General features: G+C 45.4%; 1 protein-coding gene across 1 annotated transcript; it reads right to left on the reverse strand.

Annotated features, from left to right (window-relative positions):
• Positions 1-147: 147 nt before the first annotated feature.
• VRK3 (VRK serine/threonine kinase 3) lies at positions 148-15,605 on the reverse strand. The gene is made up of 14 exons (XM_048495050.1): positions 15,410-15,605; positions 13,872-13,999; positions 12,430-12,594; positions 11,918-12,064; positions 10,783-10,835; positions 9,738-9,804; positions 8,503-8,587; positions 7,997-8,099; positions 6,649-6,741; positions 6,027-6,159; positions 4,691-4,811; positions 3,544-3,602; positions 1,525-1,673; positions 148-575 (listed from the first exon to the last, which is right to left on the reverse strand). Exons 1-13 carry the CDS (start codon positions 15,478-15,480, stop codon positions 1,525-1,527), a joined length of 1,374 nt encoding a protein of 457 aa, XP_048351007.1. The 5' UTR covers positions 15,481-15,605; the 3' UTR covers positions 148-575.
• Positions 15,606-18,833: the final 3,228 nt, after the last annotated feature.

Below are 18,833 nucleotides of genomic sequence, written 5' to 3' on the forward strand. Positions count from 1 at the left end.
CAGAGGAATCTTCATCGAACACATTCCTCCCCCTTGAGGAGCAAAAATGAAAGACAGGAGGAAGAGAAAAAGGCTTCTTGCACCTAAGCAAACCCTACAGAAGTACCCCACATTGCTTGTGTCCGTCGCTATGAACCATTCCAGGAGTTCACGAGAAAAGTTTATTACGAAATTATCAAACAGTACAATCAACAGCTTGAAGAGGGGAGGTTAGTTCTCCCCCCCAATTAGGGAGCCTCCTTTGTACCCACGGCAATACTTGGGGGTTGTCAGGCGATTGCCGTTCAGGTAGCGTGTCTGCCAAATGGGGATCTGGCCTTCACGTGAACTAAAACTCATTAAAAGTGTGCGGCTGGAGGGAGAGAAAGTTCACATTTAAAAACACAGAAACATATTCGCAGTAAGGTCCTAAGAAATAAGTACCAGGAAATTCCACTGCTCCCTCCAGTTCCCTGCACAATCTAAAAGCCAAGTAGGAAAGCACAGCGGGAAACTGCATTCCTAGCTGCTCCAGTGTGAAGACTTCCCAGGGGACTTTGACCCTGCACGTCACATCTTCTCTGAGCTCCTCAGACCTGCAAAGCCACAAAGCAGAATGTGACAACTCATTGGTTGGTTACCCTCCGTCATCCTTACTCTTTGTAATTCAACTTTGACACTGCTGGGAGCTCAAAGCAAAGAGGAGGATTTTGGGATGTAAAATGGTGATTTACATCTGTGTGTGAGGATGAGATTTAGTTGAGCACTTGAGTGGGCCACAGATCACCAGTACTTGCCACTGATTAAACTCTCAACTTAGCATTATAATAGAAAACAGCCCACTACAGACAGTGCAAAAGGCTCCATATAAATCACTGAAAGTTATTTTTTTTCTCAGTTAGCAAGCAGTCGAGTGGCATGAGCCAATAGCCCAATATCAGAGATCCCAAAAGGGCCTGCAGAATGGCAGACAATGTTTTGGGAGGTCAGTTTCCAATAGAAAAGGACAGAAATCTACTGGCCAACCGAGGAGGGGAGGAAGCAGTCCGAGGGTGCAGAAGGAGACACACTGTGTTGGTAAAATTTGGCCACAGCCGTTTTACTGGTGTGCTGGCAAAAGGAAGCAGAGGCGTGGCATAGGGGACGGATATGACACCGGGCAGCACATCTGCTGTCCCCCAGAAATAACTTTCCCCCAGCCCAATGCACGAGGGAAAACTCAAACACCCGGAGCAACCAGATAGTGGGGGCCATCTGGGTGCTGGCCATCAAGTCCAGTGGCATGGAAGTAGATCTTCAGGCCAACTCAGGTGGTCTTTCACACCACCTACAGCCCAGTTCTTCTAAATTGAGAAAACGGGGGATTGAACGTGGAACCTTCTGCTTGCAAAGAAAGGTGGTTCTACTGATCCCTGTCACGGGTCATCCCTCTCTAGCCTCCCACACCACCACTTTAAAGTGCTCTCCCCAATTTAGAGCTGAATGGCAGGCCAAAAATCCCATTTTGGATAGGAAAAGTGGACGCAAAAGGGTCTTGGCACATACCTAGGGTGCCACTTTGAGGTCCACTGAGTCATATGCAGAGGCCTTCATCAGTTCAAGCGGCTTCCTCAGAAACAACCGGAGCTCTTCGTAGTCTGGGCTCTCTTCGTAGTCCAAGGATACAACTCGCTGCAGGTAGCGCTGCACAGCATCTGACAAAAGGCACCGAGGAGGTAAGTCAGAACAGTTGGCTTCTTCAAGTCTTCCCAGTGGTGCATGCTGCCAACCCAAATGGAAGCTTAAAGCATTTCAGACTCAGAAAGCTTCATGGTGGACAGGTGGCAACTGCCATGGATTTATGAAAAAACTCTGGTACCTAGAAAGGAAAGCTGCACAAACCCACACTATCTAACCCAAGCAGAGCTGCAAAGACTGATGTGCCCATACAATGCCACAGAAACCACTATGTTATGTAGAATCACAGAGTTGGAAGGGACTTCAAGGGCCATCACGTCCAACCCCCTGAAGTGCAGGAACACACAATCAAAGCACTCCTGACAGATGGGCCATCCAGCCTCTGTTTAAAAACCTCCAAAGAAGGAGACTCCACCACACTTCCAGGTAGTGCATTCCACTGTTGAACAGCCCTTACAGTCAGGAAGTTTTTCCTGATGTTTAGGTGGAATCTCTTTTCCTTCACCTGGAACCCATGACTCCTGGTCCTGGTCTCTGGAGCAGCAGAAAACAAGCTTGCTCCCTCACCAACATGACATCCCTTCAAATATCTAAACATGGCTATCATGTCACCTCTTCACCTTCTCTTCACCAAACTAAACATCCCCAGCTCCCTAAGTCTCTCCTCGTAGGGCATGGATTCCTGCTCAGTAATTAAGATCTTCTGCTGAGGTCTTATTCTGGCTCTGGGACAAAGCCTTCTCCACTGTGGTACCCTGCACATGGAATTACTGCCCTGATTATAACAGGCTGGTATAGAGTTCACTCCATTTTAGATGCAGGTTGTTTTATTTTGTTACGGTATGGGGCCCTATTTGTGAAGCAAACAGTTTCTGCTTGTTGAGTAGTATTAAGCCATGCATGCAAGCCAACTGAAGGTCAGAGGACAGGATATCAGTTTCTTTTTAAAATAATAAAAACAAAGAAATAAGTATTGCTGAGTCACTGATGTTGGAAAGAGTTAAGGAAGATATGCAGCAGGAGAAGCAGAAATTTTGGATCCAGTGCAGCTTCCCGCTGCCAATTTCCTGCATGCCATCTTCCAGCACTTCTGTCGGGTCAAGAAAGCAGCTGGTTTCTCCAAGGGCAAAACTTCCTGAGGTCTATCAGGCCTGATTTAATGTTCCCTTTCAACCCAGAGAAGCCTTTGTTCCATGGGGAAAGCAGCAGATGCTCTGGCCCTACAAGAACCCTGTAGGGCTGCTTATCTGGTGCAGGTCAGGAAGATATACAATCAAGAATTAGAATGTAACTGAGGGCCAATGTACACTAGCAGGTAGAAGCGAAGGAACAGTTTGTACACATAGCTCAAGAGAAAGCACTCTAGAAAATGGATAAGGAGAGCAATTTACTGGATTTCTCCCTGATTTGATCATGATTTTATACATGGCCACCAGTGTGGTACAGTGGTTTTAGTACTGACTAGAGTTTGGGAGAAGCAGGCTCTAATCCCCATTCCACCATGGAAGCTGGATGGACGATCTTTGGTCAGTTACACACACTGTTGTTAAGGATAAAAGAGTGGAGAGGAGAAGCCAGGATATACATTCAGCAAAATAAACAAATAAAAATAAATGAATGAAGGCATCTGAAAGCTCCTACCTATCCCCAGACTTGAGTCCATCTTTTACAAGATAGCAGATATGTTACAGTGAGGGAACTCTTAAATCTGGGTACAGCAATATGAATTCCTCTGATACAGAATTCACTGGGCAGCTTTAAACAAGCTGCTGTTTCTCAGCCCAACTTACTTGTAAGGATAAATCTCCTGTGTATGCAGAGAGAAGACTCATCAATAAAAGCTGAGATACAAATGTAGCAAACCAACAAAACAACCGGTATGTGTACCTGGAATGGCTCTCCAGCCACAGGACAGTTTTGGATTCTTGAGCATATCAGCTTTATACCTACAAGGCCAAGATCAGAGATGGGAGAAAAATTAGGCTGCATTGAGAATTCTGTCCCTTCCTGTTTACTTTCCCCACCCCGCTCTCCAAAAGACTGAAGGACACATGACAGAAAGACACGAGACCCACTCAATCTACTGAGGCCCTCGCCATCTACCAAACAAGTGTGGTGTGTGCCCCAGGGACAGTCAAAGTAATGCACGGCAAGCAGTTGATTGACACTCTCCTCCGGTAATATCCCTCCCTCATGACTGGCAGAATTCTTTTTGCCAGACCGTGGATCTTAATTGACAAGGAGCCATATGTGCCATGCACCTACTTCTGGACCAAAAAGAAAAGGGAAGCATGAAGCCAGGAAGAAGTCAAATCCAGGTGGCTACATGACAACAGTCAACGCTAATGGCTATTATAACTCTGTAGGAAATCCTAGCTTGAAAATCCTGGACATCTTTTGCATCTGACTCTACAGGACTCCTAGTGGCCTTGATTTGCTGCTCACAGTATGATCTACTACCGTATAACCTGGGACTACTATAATTAAACTTTCACTTAAAGTTACCTTGGTAACTTTATAGTTACCAAGTTCCGTTCTGGTTGAGATGATTTGAGGCAAAAATATTTAGGGCAACTTTTATCCTATACATTGTACAGTTTCTCGCCAAGTTTAATTCAGTGGCCACTATCTGACACAGATAACAGAATTACATAATTAGTAGCCACTTTTTTGCTGGCAGTAATCCATTGTAAAAGAGGTTAGTTTTTGGGATTATACTAGTGCAATGCGGCTTGTGGCCTTCTGGCTGTTTAAGAAGTATCTTTTAAGTAAGTATGTACTTGAACTTCCAATTTTGCTTAACTGTTTGAGTCTCTGACTTTCCTCCTCACCTGTTATTTAAAATCCCTAATTCAATTTCAGACACACAGAGAGGTCAGACTTTCAAGATTCTGGGTGTGGCTCATATCTACCTCTCCCCCCCCCCCCACACACACACACAATGAATCTACACTTGGAAGACTTATAACAGAATTAACCCTTGCTTTAGAAACAAAAACACAAATGGAGAGCCTTTCCCATGTACAACACTCGCCTCGCTTTCTTCTCCATGACAGCACAGGGATTTGTCAGTTCCTCAGACCATGGAAGGAAGCCGCATAGCCACTTTACAAGGCAATAGCCCACCGATTCCAGATCACTCCGACGAGACGGTGCTGACAGGGGCAGGGAGAGGACACACACACCCATGTGTCAAATGGTTGAGAACAGAGCTCCAAAGATGTGCCCACAGAGGAGAGGCAAGAGAACCCACACCCCTCCGTGAGTCACACCAACTCTCAGGCAGCATAGCCACTGGCTAATAATAATAATAATAATAATGATGATGATGATGATGATGATGATGATGATGATGATGACGATAGTTTGGATTAATTCCCCCACCTTTCTCTCCTGTAAGGAGACTCAAGGTGGCTTCCAAGCTCCTTTCCCTTCTTCTCCCCACAACAGACACCTCATGAGGTAGGCGGGGCTGAGAGAGTTCAGAGAGAACTGTGACTAGCCCAAGGTCACCCAGCAGGAATGGAGGAGTGCGGAAATACATCTGGTTCACCAGATAAGCCTCTGCCACTCAGGGGGAGGAGTGGGGAATGAAACCCGGTTCTCCAGATGAGAATCCACCTGCTCTTAACCACTCCACCACTCTGTCTCTCTCACAATTCTATTTATGACCTACTGTAGAGCACTCAGACAGTTCATAGATTTTGTAGCATTTTCCAGAGAAGTTCACAACCTTGAGCTTTCGAAAGCTGAGAATATCTCTTTCTGTGTACCCTTATTTCCATGGGTTTTTTTAAATGAGTAAGGCTGTGAGTTGGTCAACTGATGAATGTCATATATTACCAAGAAATTTACAAAGGCGCCTCTGAGGTATTAAAAAAGAATACCTTAAAAAAGAAATCCAAAAAATATGCCCTTCACAACCCTACTGGTTAAAAATAGTCTACACTGATTAATCAAAAGCTTTCATTAATTAACAGCATACTCACTATGAGGAGTTACTCCAGACTAAGCCCGCCAACTCTACAAAGGGCTGTGTTGGGTATCTTATCAATAAAAGCTTGAGACTCTAATAAAGTGCGGAGGGCGGACAAAATTGAAGAGGAAAAGGTAACTTCTCTTTGATGGAGAAAATTCAAGTGCACTGGAGTAACCGTTAGACTGGTTTCTATTTAGATCAGTGGGTGGTAATCCAATGGAGAATGGGGACATGCTATGGTATCAGAGATGAAACACTGCCTGGAGGAGAGTCTGATGCTCAGAGAGATAACATTATTCAAGGAACAAGGTAAACAGCTCCAGACCAGGGTCAGGTCAATGTCTCATACCACACATACATGCCAGTCTGTTTCCAAGCTCTGAAATCTCACCGGCTCCTTTGTGACTATCTAGGCTGATGAATTCCAGCGTGCCCTCGTGAGGGGTCCTGCTGCCCTCCCGCTGAGGCACATGCTTTCCCCCTGGGCAGTATCGGAAAGCAAAGCAATAGCCAGCCAGGGTGAGCTGCGGAAGGAAGAAAAGGAAAGGGTGGCACAGGCTCAACAGGAACAAAATACAGAGCAGTCGGGTGAAATGACCTTTCATTTCCCCATTATCTTTAGTTACTGGTCTGGTCTATATCTCTCTGATAGTCTGGAAGGAGCTACCGGTATGGTCAGAGCAGGTTGAACCAGGAAGTATGGTGACCACCCCCCTTCCACACAACACGGCAAGAATTTGCAGCACTTTCCCCCTTCCTTGTTTAGGTATCTGACTCAGACAGGCACCATCCTCAAACCCAGCATAGTCAGTGTTTGCTAGCAAAAGAAGAGGATGACCCCTTACCCCAGAAACTATTTGGAAAGTCAAGTACTGCACCAATAGCTGGGGTTAAGCCCTTAACACTGAAATTTGGGGGAAGCTTAACTTTTCCCTTGATTCTGAGAAGTTTTGGGGATCTCCAACTCTATAGGAATGCTCCCCAGAAAGGACCTATTCCTGACTGCTCCTTACCTCGGAGAGATCCAGTGGATTCACATATATGTTCTCTGCAGTGATGTCCCCATGGGAATACTCGTTTTCATGAAGGAACTCCAGCACATCCAGCTAAAGGCAGAAGGAAAAATGGTGCCGTTGCTGCATTGCCTGCCTTTTTCTAGCCTAGCAACAAAACCCTAACCCAAAGCCATCGTTCTTCAACATGGGTAGGGCAGAGATGCTGCCCAGCAGACTCCACCATCTGAGACACAACATTCCAACAGGACCTCATGATACCATGCCAATGCAACTGTTTACACAGGACAGTATGTCTCAAATCAACATCCTCCCCCTGATTCAAGAACTCAGTGCAAAACAGTGGCTGTGACAAGGATGAGGAATGACATCCCAAGCCCTTGAAAAGCAAAGAACCTTAGTAGTGCACAGGACCGCAATTCTGTTTCCTCTCAGGGAAAACTAACCATTACAGTAGGTAACATTAATTCAAATGCTACTGGTGAAGGATTCCTGGGAAAGCAAGGCAGTTTGTGATGAAGGAAGTTGGGAAAGAGTGTCTATTTATCTCTCTGCCAGACAGTTTTCTCCTGACATCCTTCACCCTGCCGTTGACTACTTCAGACTTCCAGACTATTGCCCCTTCTGCACATGCAGAATAATGCACACTCAATCCACTTTCGCAATTGTTTGAAAGTGGATTTTGCTATTCCACACAGTAAAATCCAGCTTCAAAGTGGATTGAAAGTGGACTGAAAGTGCATTATTCTGCATGTGTGGAAAGTGCATTATTCTGCATGTGTGGAAGAGGCCCAAGTGCTTGCATGACTGAAAGCTGGCAACATGGGGAGGAATGTCAAGGAAACTGGAAAGGGGCAAGGGGCACCTACCCTTCAATCTAAAGTCCAGGGGAAGAGGTTGTGACTCAGTGGCCAAGCACCTGCTTGGCACCCAGAAGGTCCCAGGTTCAATCCCCAGCATTTCCATTTTAAGGAGCAGGTAAGAGGTAATGAAAACAGACCTCTGCCTGAGACCTTAGAGGGCTGTTTTAGACAAGACCACCTTTGATGGACCAAGGGTCTTACTCAGCGCAAGTGCATTGTCCCAAGCACACTTTGCAAGGGAGACTGAGTCCCTAGGTTGATAAGTCCATGCAACTGTGTCATGCCCTTTAGCTAGGTCATGGCAAGGAGGAAGAACCTTGTCTCTAGTTCACTCTTGCAGTTTCAACAGCAGGGCAATCACTCATAGTTCCCTGCTCCAGAAACTGGCCTGTAATGGCAACATTTCCCATTTATTTTGGCTGTGCAAAATTCAGCAACAGACCATTTGGAGACACCCCCCACCCCACCTTTCTGACATCTCATACCAGCCTGATCCCAATCTGGAAGGCAGCTTTCTCCGTCAAATTGCAGGCACCATCATCCAGGACTGACTGGAGGGAGCGACCCAAATCAGAAAAGACCAGGAATCTACAGTTTGGAGAGAGCGATTGTTGCAGACGAGCCACGTCTTTTGCCAGTTCCCAACACATCCCACTTCTCACCAAACTCCACATGACTTCAAGCTTCCCCGTCCCAATCTCTGCATCAGTTAACTCTTTATTTATTCATATCCTGCCTTTCTCCCCAGTGGTGACCTCAAAGCAGCGTACAACATGGCTCTCCCTCTCCTCTTTTCTATCTGCACAACAACAGCCCTGCAAAACTGCTTAGATTGAGACTGGCAAGTAATGGCTAAAGAAAAAGCACAGAACAGGCCTCAGGGGACAGAGAAAGAAATGTAAGATGGGTGGAAGAGGGAATGACTAGGAGCAAAGAGGGCAGTAATGGGAGAGGTAACACATTGGGAATTCCTTAGCCAAAATTACCTCACCTGTAATTGCTACCGTGGAGGCCAAAGCCAATGCAACTGGGTATTCCCAGCAATGGTACTGAATGCTGTTTCTTCCACTTCTCCACTGCAAGGGGACATAAAAGGTGACCAACAGACGTTACCAAAGTAGATCTCATTCTCAACTGCCTCTCTGGATAGGCGAACCTAAATGACTCAAGAGACCCATCCCTTACCTTTCACATATCAGATTCAACACAGAAAATAAGAGTTGAAAGGGGTCATACAGGTCATCCAGTCCAACCTCCTACTCAATGGAAGATCAGCCTAAAGCAGCATTAACAAACTTTTAAGGATCTAGCTGCTAGCTTGTTGGTAGTATAAGGTAAAGGAAGGAGAAGAAGAAGAAGAGTTTGGATTTACATCCCACCTTTTTCTCCTGTAAGGAGACTCAAAATGGCTGACAAACTCCTTTCCCTTCCTCTCCAACAACAGACACCTTGTGAGGTAGGTGGGGCTGAGAGAGTTCGGAGAGGACTGTGACTAGCCCAAGGTCATCCAGCAGGAATGTAGGAGTGTGGAAACACATCTGGTTCACCAGATAAGCCTCTGCCACTCAGGTGCAGGAGTGGGGAACCAAACCCGGTTCTCCAGATTAGAATCCACCTGCTCTTAACCACTACACCACATTGGCTGGAGGGCTGCTACAGTTATTTAACAGAGAATAAAGAGGCAGTAAGTCCAGTCCCACTGCCCCCTCCCCCCGATCTGGCAGTGCTACAACTTAGCTTTTACCTGCCGATACTGCACTGTTTACCTTAGCCCCCAGCCAAGTATAGAGAATCTATCTAACCTATTTTGTCTTGATGTGTTTGCCTTTCTGTGCTGTCATTATTTTTTTTTGGTATTTATGCCTAATAAAGTTTTCGTACTACTGTACTTCTGAATAGAGAATCACATCCAAAGGGGTTGTTTCTGGTAAACATGCATGCCATACCACCGACCAGCAGTCTTGCCTTTGGGGCTCTGTGTTTATACAACAGACCTCCCTCAGAGATAGGAGCAAATGACTAACATGTGTAGGAAAACGTTTATAATTGCTGGACGGTGCTCAATGCAATGCAATAATGAGTCCCATTACAGCCTACTGCCAGGGAGAAAAGCAACGGCATACGCTGTGGAAAGGCTGAGCGTCTACAGTTCTCCCACCACCTTGTAAATTGGCCAAAAATGATTCACAGCCCTGCCATCCCTAAATCGTTTAAGCTCAGTCTTACCTGTGGCTCTCTTTGCTGCTCGCTGCAGAAAGTTCTGCTCGTTGAAGAGCCGCCCGTCTTTGGTATCCTGAGACGGAGGGAGGCAGAAGCCAGCATTAATATTCCCCCCCCACCCGCCATCACTTTCTTCCAGATAACCATTAAGGAAATTATTGTTCCTTATATAACTTCTCTAGTGCTCAAAAGGAACTTGCTGATTCATGCAGGGCTGCCACCTCGCTGCTTTTGTACTTAATTAAGAAAAGGACCAAGCTTCTAGCCCACAGAATTGTGAATGAATTAGAAAAATACGATATTCTGGAACCAGAGCAGGCACTGGGGAAGGTCCCCAAATGATCAGACAGGAAGACACGATACCCCCACACAGTTTGTACTCGGTCTTAAGTACTTAGCTCTTGGAACTGTGCCTCGGTTATCACTCTGACCCCACCTGTCTCCGTCCTTTCCCTTTACTCCCACAAAACAAATGATCTACAGCATAGTTCTGGTGGGTTTTCCGGGCTGTGTGGCCGTGGTCTGATGGATCTTGTTCCTAACGTTTCGCCTGCACCTGTGGCTGGCATCTTCAGAGGTGTAACACAGAGAAAAGTCTGTTTCACACAGATATATAGCATCTTATACACAGAAAGATAACTACAAATATTGGCAGACGCAAAACGGGCTGTTTAGAATTTGTGCTGGAACGTCGTCTTTCTGGGGCCTTCCTTTGCCTGCCCTACTTGTTGGTCTGTGTGATCTCACTTGAACGAGAGTGTTGGGTTTATCTGTTTGCTTGCTTTCTTCCTTTGCCACAAGACAGGCAAAAGAAGCAAGCAAGCAAGCAGGCAAACAAACAAACCCATACACAACTTTTGCTAGAAGTATAATGGAAACTGACTATGTCCCTAGAATCACTCTAACATCATGCAATTCTGACAGGCAATCTGGGATTTTACAGAATTTAAAGTTCACACGAACACTTTAGAGGTACAGCCTATAACTCGGAGAACAAGGACCCGCACACAGAACGTTCTGCATGACACTTGCTTTCCAGAACTGAACTCACAAGTTTGAGGGAGAACCTCTGGTTCCGACAGCGGGTTCCAGATGCCGACTCCGCTGTGAGGGGATGAAATGAATGAAGGTTATGAATCAGTAACATGGGAGAGGTTTCATGGCATTGTGTGCTGGCCTGACAGGAACATGTAGTGACTCATGGCTTTTAGAAATCCCAATCCCCCACTGGAAGGACTGCAATGTCATGCCTCCTCCCAGCTCATTTCAGAATGACCAGACTTCTGTTTGTGTTTTTTGATCACATGAACAGGACTCGGTCCCGAGAGCCTAGTTGTCATAATGCACTCCAGACACAATGAGTCAACATCAGAGCCCAAACCCAAGGTGATTCTGAGTTTCAGCAAAACATGTACAGAGGAAAGCCACAGATAACAGGAAATCACAGACACAGGTACTAACAGCACATGACTCTGTCTCCAAGAAAATAAACCTTTCCCAATGGACCTAAGAAGTCTGCTCTACAGAACCTCTGTACCTCTATGTCACCAAACGGGGCCAGCCTAATTCTCAGCAATTTAGAAATTAACAATAAAAGTCTGTGAATTCTTTTTCAAGCATGACAACATGATAAGTCATCATTAATACATCCAGTATGAAAAGACAGGCAGAAGGTTCCCTTTCCTTCCCTGCTGTGCAAACAACATCCCTAAAAAAAGTTGAAACGAGGGAAACTTTTTATCAATTTGTCCTGAGCGTGGAGCAGTTTCAAAGGCACCCTCTCTTTGCCAGAATCCCTTATTCACAGAATCTTTTTAGGGCTGCTGTCACCATAACAGAGGGCTTTGGGAAACAACTGGCACTGTGGAGGAATAAATATTGGTAGTACGGGATGCATGATGGGACAAACTATGACATGGTTAAGTCTGTCTCCAGCAATGGTGTGGCAACTGAGACATATTTTCAACCTTAGTAGGTGTCAAACTCAGGCTCTCCAGATGTTCATGCACTACAATTCCCAGCAGCCCCTGCTAGCATGGCCAATTGGCCCTGCTGGCATGGGCTGATGGGAATCGTAGTCCATGAACACCTGGAGGGCCTGAGTTTGACACCTATGCCGGGGCGCGGCGGGGTCAGGCATGGTGCAACCCACTCCAACAAAAAAGCAATACAAGCATATTCTGTACCTTCGTACATCAACCCAATGTCAGATTGGCTCAGAAGTTTTACAAGCTTCCACTGCTTGTCGTTCAGGTCTGTCAGGATCTCGCCCTCTGGGAGTGGGGTCACAGAAGCAATCTTGCTCTTCTTGGGAGAGTGGGAACCGGGTTTTGCTTTAGCGAAAACAAACAAATGCGGACATCACTCTCTTAGGCATGCATCCCACTGGGCCCACGAGGGTTCCAAGCAGATCAACCAGAAGAAACTATAAATCATGCTAACATCATCCCTCAGAAGCTGCCAAGCCCCGAATGAACTCTTCAGGCCTTTATAAAACGTCAGAGTGACATGTGTTTCAATACACTTCAAATTCCCACCCAGCTCACTATATTTTAACAAAATCCACCACAGCTTGCCAAAAAATTCTTTGGAAACAAATCCCCAAATGATAACTATGCTATCCTGCTGCAGAGAAAATATGTTGTGGCAGAGTTACTCTGCAGAGCTGGGCCTTTGAATTACCCACAAACTCTCTCACCTTTTGTTGCTTCCCTTGGGGACCTTGTAGTCACTGCAGTTTGAGAGGAGTCTTGTTTAACTGAAGTGGAAGCCTTCCCTTTCTCTGGTAAACATATTTCCACTTTTTTCTTCACAGGAGACCTCACCACTACAGTAAGCTCACCTGGACTTTTCTGATTCAGTTCTAAGCAAAACGAAGCAGACATGGTCAGAATGAGAAAGGTGCTTAAAGGGTCCAAACTTCTATCCCAGATCTATGAATGGTACCAACCCTCCTAGAGTGACCTTGAGCAGAATTAAACTCTTTTATGCACACTGGCTTCAATTGTCTTAGGAAAGGCGTAACTTAACTGAGGAAGGCGCTATCGATTCTCCAGAACTCACTCTTCACTGAGAGAGTTACTGAACTCCAGACAGTCCAGCGATTCAGAGTCCTGATTAGTATGTTTTCATTACCACACCAGAATAACAACTGTGAAGGTAACAGAGGACATGGACTCTGCCCAGATCTCTAGGAGACAGCCACCCCTGCTGGACATTGAACCTATTTGGCACCTTTAAGTCTAGGACCTTTGTTTTGCAAGACAGGCAGTATTAACACCAAGTCAACATACTAACGCAGTCTGCCTTATCACTTCCACTGCCTCCCTAAGAAATGTTATGGTTGCCAGCTAGAGATGAAGAATTTCTGGATATTTTGAATCCACGGGAGGAAAAAAATTAAGAGATATATGCAATCATTTTCTTATCAAACCAACACTTATTTTACTTATTTAATGACATAAAATGCATAATTTATAATTTATTCAGCATACATGATTTTAGCATCTGACACTGTTTTGAAATTTAAAAGTATACTACAGGCAAAATTATGAAAACACTGACCAGGTCAATTTGCAACAAAATGCTGCCTTAGCATATGTGCTGTAGTAAGCAAAGTTACTGGCGCAAGGGGCAAATAAGTTGGTGGAGGAGCAACTTACCCTGGCGGCTGGGTCCCACACAGCTTTGCAGTGCCCAACCCAGAGACTCTCACTGCTGAAAGCAAGATTTTGGAAACTTAGCAGGGTCATCCCTGGTTAGTACTTGGATGGGAGACCACCAAATAAGCCCAGGGTTGCTACACAGAGGCCCCTTCCACACATGCAGAATAACACACATTCAATTCACTTTCACAATTGTTTAAAAGTAGATTTTGCTATTCCACACAGTTAAATCCAGCTTCAAAATGCTTTGAAAGTACATTATTCTGCATGTGCGGAAGGGGCCAGAGGCAGGCCATGGCAAACCACCTCTGTTCATCACTTGCCTTGAAAATCCTATGGTTTGCTGTAAGTTGCTTGCAAAATAATAGCATTTTCCACCACCACTTACAGTTTGTTATCAGAAAACATCCTGCTTGACTTTCAGATGGGTACAGTTTTTCTGTTTGGAGTTCTTAATTTCACTGAATATTTTTACCGTGCTGTGAAGGAATGGGAGTGATTTGCATAGGTTCCTCTTGCTCAGGCAACCTGTTCCCACAAGAAGGGCAGAAGGTAAATGTTGCCTCTACTTTCTTTCCACATTGGGGGCAAAAATTGACTGTCCTGGAAAAAGAAGAGAAGAAGGAAATTAACACAGAATAAGTGCCATTTTTTTCTAAAAATGAAAATTATCTTGTATAATCTGTTTCTACTTTTGAAGGCATAACTTAATGGGACTCTCTGCACCTAACATCAAAAACGCCAGAAGTGAAATGTAACACTAAATCATTAACTAATTTTGCCTTACTACAACATTAATCCCATTGCCTTACTACTGTCTCTGAACTAGTATACATCTTAACTGAAATCTCTCTCTCGGGTACTCCCAATAATGTTCCTATTCCAGAAAAGGATTTATGTATACAACCCTTACATATTTGAATTAGGGCTGTCATTCAGTCAAAGGAATCCTGAACTACAGGATTGCTCCATTAAATCTATTTAAATTTACATATTAAGAAATACTTCCCAAGGGGATTTTTAAAAAATGCCACCTGCCCGTGTATCTCGGAAGAGGCATTCTGCTTTGTCTTACTCAAGAAAGGAACAGTAGCAAACTACATTTTTTAAATAAATGTCTCCATTTAATTTAAATGTCGTTAAGGTACACTTTTAAAATGCAATAATTTTGATACAATACTCTGTCATCATTGTCGCCCTCCCCACCCCAAAGTCTGAATGCCAAAAGAACCCCATGAGGAAGAAATGTATTTGTGGATTCATCCTCTCCATTTTATCCCCACAACAACCCTGTCAGGTGGGAAGACTGAGAGAGCCTGCAAAGTGCATTGAAAGTGGATTGAAAGTGCATTATTCTGCGTGTGCGGAAGAGGCCTAGAGGGCATACTGAAATGTACCACACCACTGCACTGCTAGTCAACTGAAGAACAAATAAGAATGTAGAATTTTAATACAAACTCCTGAATTTTCCTGGATCAGAGCTCATTTTTCAACTGCAGCAAATGAACCCTTGGAAAGGGATGTTTTTTGGGGGGAGCCAACTTCTTCAGAGGCTGAGGGGATCCTCATAACAGAAGCATGTCATGTTGAGAGGTCTGGGGAGGAAACTGCTCCACCATAAACCTGCTCTTTCATACACTACTAGAGCCCCTTTCTTCAGGGAACAACTTCTCCTGACAGAGGAAGTGACAGAATCAAGCGGGGGCCCATAAGTCCGACGCAATTTCATTCCGGACTCATACGGTTATCATCGTCCAGCACTTTCATATGGCTATCCCTTGGGAAACAAAAAAGCGGGCTGCGATTGTAGGCCCGCGTACACTGGGGTCAATGGAATGAAGCGGGGATTTACTCCCGAGTAAATACGCAAAGCCCCCGCCACCGCTTTCCTCCTCAATCCCAAAGCCTCAGGCCTCGGCCCGAGTCCACGGCGAGGCCAGCCTCCTTTCCTCTCACGCCTCAGGAGGCGGCGCTGAGGTAGGCCGGGCAAAGGCCTGGCCCTCGCGTACCCACCCGGCTTCGGGGCTTGCCATCCTCTTGGTCCGCAGCGAGGCCGCGGCACGTCCCCGGCTGCGGCGCTTCATGGTTCCCGCATCCCTTCCTCGCCCGGGCTCCCTCCCCGCAACCGGCGTCGCGGTGCCTCTTTCCCCACAGCGATCACTCGAGCGCAGGCTCCGAAGCTGCTTGTAGGCCGCTTTGGCCTTTGCGCTGAGGGGGGGCGGAAAGGCCAACGTAGCGCTGAGAAAAAATGTTTGTTGCCTCAGGCTGTTTGTTTAATTTAAAGTTCCTTTGTGCAGCTGCAAAAGAGGGAAATACAGGGGGAAAAACAATTTCCCAAAAGGGATGGACAGAGTACGGGAAGCGCTCTCCCTCTCTTTTTACTTGTTTATATAAAAGTTTATTAACTTAAAGGGAGGATTGTACGGAATAAAACAAATAAATGCTGTACTGCTTGATTACAGATGTACAGTGCTGATTATACACTTAAGACTACATCTTGATTGCTCTTCTCCCAAACAATCAAGCTAACAAGTGTATAACTTTGCAACTTCTGATGTTTGTGCGCTCTAATGTGTAAGCGATGCAACTTTGTTAACTGTGAGGCTTAACTGTGCAAAGCCTACCACAGAATTTAAAATCCAAATGTCAGTTGTCCCCTCCCCCCAAATGAATAAGCAATCCATGAGGGGGAAAAAAGAGAAATTTACATTCAGAATACAAGTCACATTTATGTCCTCAATCTTTTGCGTATGTGACATTTTTGAATGGGACTCTGTTTTATTCAAGGTCCTCTTCCTTTAGGGTTAAATACTTTAGTCCAACCCCACTATCAGTGCTGACACACCTTATACCCTTATTTCCAGTCCCAAGTGCATTACACTCACTGCATCCTACATCTTTAGACCAGTCTGAGGGGTTAGACTAAAACAGGGGTAGGGAACCTTTAGCACTCAAAGAGCCATTTGGACCCGTTTTCCACGGGAAAAGAAAACACTTGGAGCCGCAAATAATTTTTGACATTTAAAATAAAGATAACACTGTATATATTGGGCTTTTTAACCTTTTACTCCACTCATTCTGAGAAGCACATGGATGCCCCCGCCCTGCTGCCTGCAGGGCAGGCAAGAATGGGGCCAGCGGCTCGGCCTAGCCGGCCGCCAGGAAACCGCTCGCCCCGCTCGAACAAGGCGGGCAAGAGGGGAAGCCCACAATGCTGCCCAGCCGGCCGTGGGCAATTGGTGCGCCCGCCCTGCTGCCTGCAGGGCGGGCAAGGATGAAGCCGGCGGCTCAGCTCGTGGAGCCGTAGTGCAAGGGCAGAAGAGCCGCATGCGGCTCTTGAGCCGCAGGTTCCCTACCCCTGGACTAAAATAACCCTTGATAAAATGGGTTGTTTCCCCTCCATTGTTTTACACTGAAGTAAATCTACATTAGGAGGCAGCGGGTTTAAAATTAGACTAATTTGCAGGATTATATTACAAAGAGAATAGAAATACAGGCCACTTTATGGAGAAGAGATGGACTGTATTGTACTTGGAAGAGGATTCACATTATATAAAGACTAGTTTTCTTTCCTTCTGGTGTATTTGTCAAATACACTCTTGATTATCTCCTTTTCCTCTCCCTAGCAAAAGAACCTTGATAGAACAGCAGGATGTACACCTTCATTCTGTCTCCCAGGAGAAATCACAGTATATTTTAGTATGCATAACACTTTTAATTTCAGTAAATTTCTTTTGAGTTTCATAGACCTATTGATTTATACAAATGACATCATGTGCTCGTTATATTTTGCACGAAGGACAGGAGCCTCAGAGACTAGGACCAGGAGTAATGGATTCAAGGTGCAGGAAAAGAGATTCCACCTAAACATTAGGAAGAACTTTCTGACTGTCAGGACTGTTCAACAGTGGAATTCACTGCCTTGGAGAGTAGTGGAGTCTCTTTCTGAGATTTTTAAACAGAGGCTGGATGAACATTTGTTGGGAGTGCTTTGATTGTGTGTTCCTGCATGGCAGGGGGTTGGACTTCATGGTCCTTGGGGTCTCTTCCAGCCCTATTATTTCTCCCCAGGAAAGAATTCTTGTAGATTTGGATGCCCAGGCTAGCCTGATTTCCAAATCTAAGAAGCTAAGTAGGCTTGGCTCTGGTTAGTATTTGGATGAGAGACCAAGGAATACTGGGTATGCTGGGCAGACAAAGGCAATGGCAACAAACTTACTAGAGTTCTGTCTTACAAACTTACTAGAGTTCTTTGAGGGTGTAAACAGGCATGTGGATAAGGGGGAACCAGTGAACATTGTCTACTTGAATTTCCAAAAGGCTTTTGACAAAGTTCCTCACCAGAGACTGTTGAGAAAACTCAGCAATTAAGGAATAAGAGGGGAAGTCCTCCTATGGATTAAAAACTGATTGAGGAACAGGAAACAAAGGGTGGGTATAAATGGGAAGTTCTCACAATGGAGAGATGTAGAGAGTGGTGTCCCCCAAGGATCCGTATTGGGACCAGTGCTCTTTAACCTATTCATAAATGACCTGGAAATAGGGGTGGGTAGCATGGTGGCCAAGTTTGCAGATGATACCAAATTATGTAGGGTGGTGAGAACCACAAAGGATTGCGAAGAGCTCCAAGCGGACCTTGATAAATTAGGTGAGTGGGCTAAGAAATGGCAAATGCAGTTCAATGTGACAAAATTTTGGGTAGAGATGCACATAGGGGCAAAAAATCCAAACTTCACATACACGCTACAAGGGTCAATGCTATCAGTCACAGACCAGGAAAGGGATTTGGGCGTCTTAGTTGATAGTTCCATGGGAATGTCAACTCAATGCATGGCAGCTGTGAAAAAGGCAAACTCTATGCTGGGGATCATTAGGAAAGGAGTTGATAATAAAACTGCAAGGATTGTCATGCCCTTATATCAGGGGTCCCCAAACTTTTTAAACGGGGCCAGTTCACTGTCCCTCAGACTGTTGGAGGGCCGGACTAAAAAAAACTATGAACAAATTCCTATGCACAAATGATTGCAAAATGTTTGATTTCACCTTTCAGCCTTTCTGTCATGGTCTATTTTTAGAACAGTGACCAAAGTATGTCAAGTACAGGGTGGGCTCCAAATATTGTTGGGGAGGCTGTGGAATACCTTCCCCTGTAAAAAAAAAAAAGCAGAACTTTCCCAATGAAGCATTCCATCTAACCCAGGATCAGGTATCTTCCTGGGTTCTTTCCTCCCTAGCAGCCAGCGAGCGATTAAGCCAGCCTGGCTGATGCCAATAAGGAGTGAGCCGAGGAACAGAAAGCCTGAGAGCAACACATGGAGTGGCAAGGAGAGGGAAGGAGGCGGAGCAGGCGTTACCACATGTGGAGTTTCCAACTCTGGGTCAGAAAATTCATGGAGATTTGGGGGGTGCCATCCCGTAACTGCAGCCAACAGCCGTT

This window comes from Sphaerodactylus townsendi, linkage group LG04 (assembly GCF_021028975.2).
Source record: "Sphaerodactylus townsendi isolate TG3544 linkage group LG04, MPM_Stown_v2.3, whole genome shotgun sequence".
In the NCBI taxonomy this organism is placed as follows: Eukaryota; Metazoa; Chordata; class Lepidosauria; order Squamata; family Sphaerodactylidae; genus Sphaerodactylus; species Sphaerodactylus townsendi.

Excerpts from the sequence above, each read along its gene's own strand:
- VRK3 (XM_048495050.1), bottom strand. The coding sequence starts at position 15,480 with ATGAAGCGCCGCAGCCGGGGACGTGCCGCGGCCTCGCTGCGGACCAAG. Across the intron at positions 6,742-7,996 it reads TCCAGATTGGGATCAGGCTG|CTGGATGTGCTGGAGTTCCT; the intron begins GTATGAGATGTC and ends TTCTGCCTTTAG. Across the intron at positions 1,674-3,543 it reads TGGCTGGAGAGCCATTCCAG|ATGCTGTGCAGCGCTACCTG; the intron begins GTACACATACCG and ends GCCTTTTGTCAG.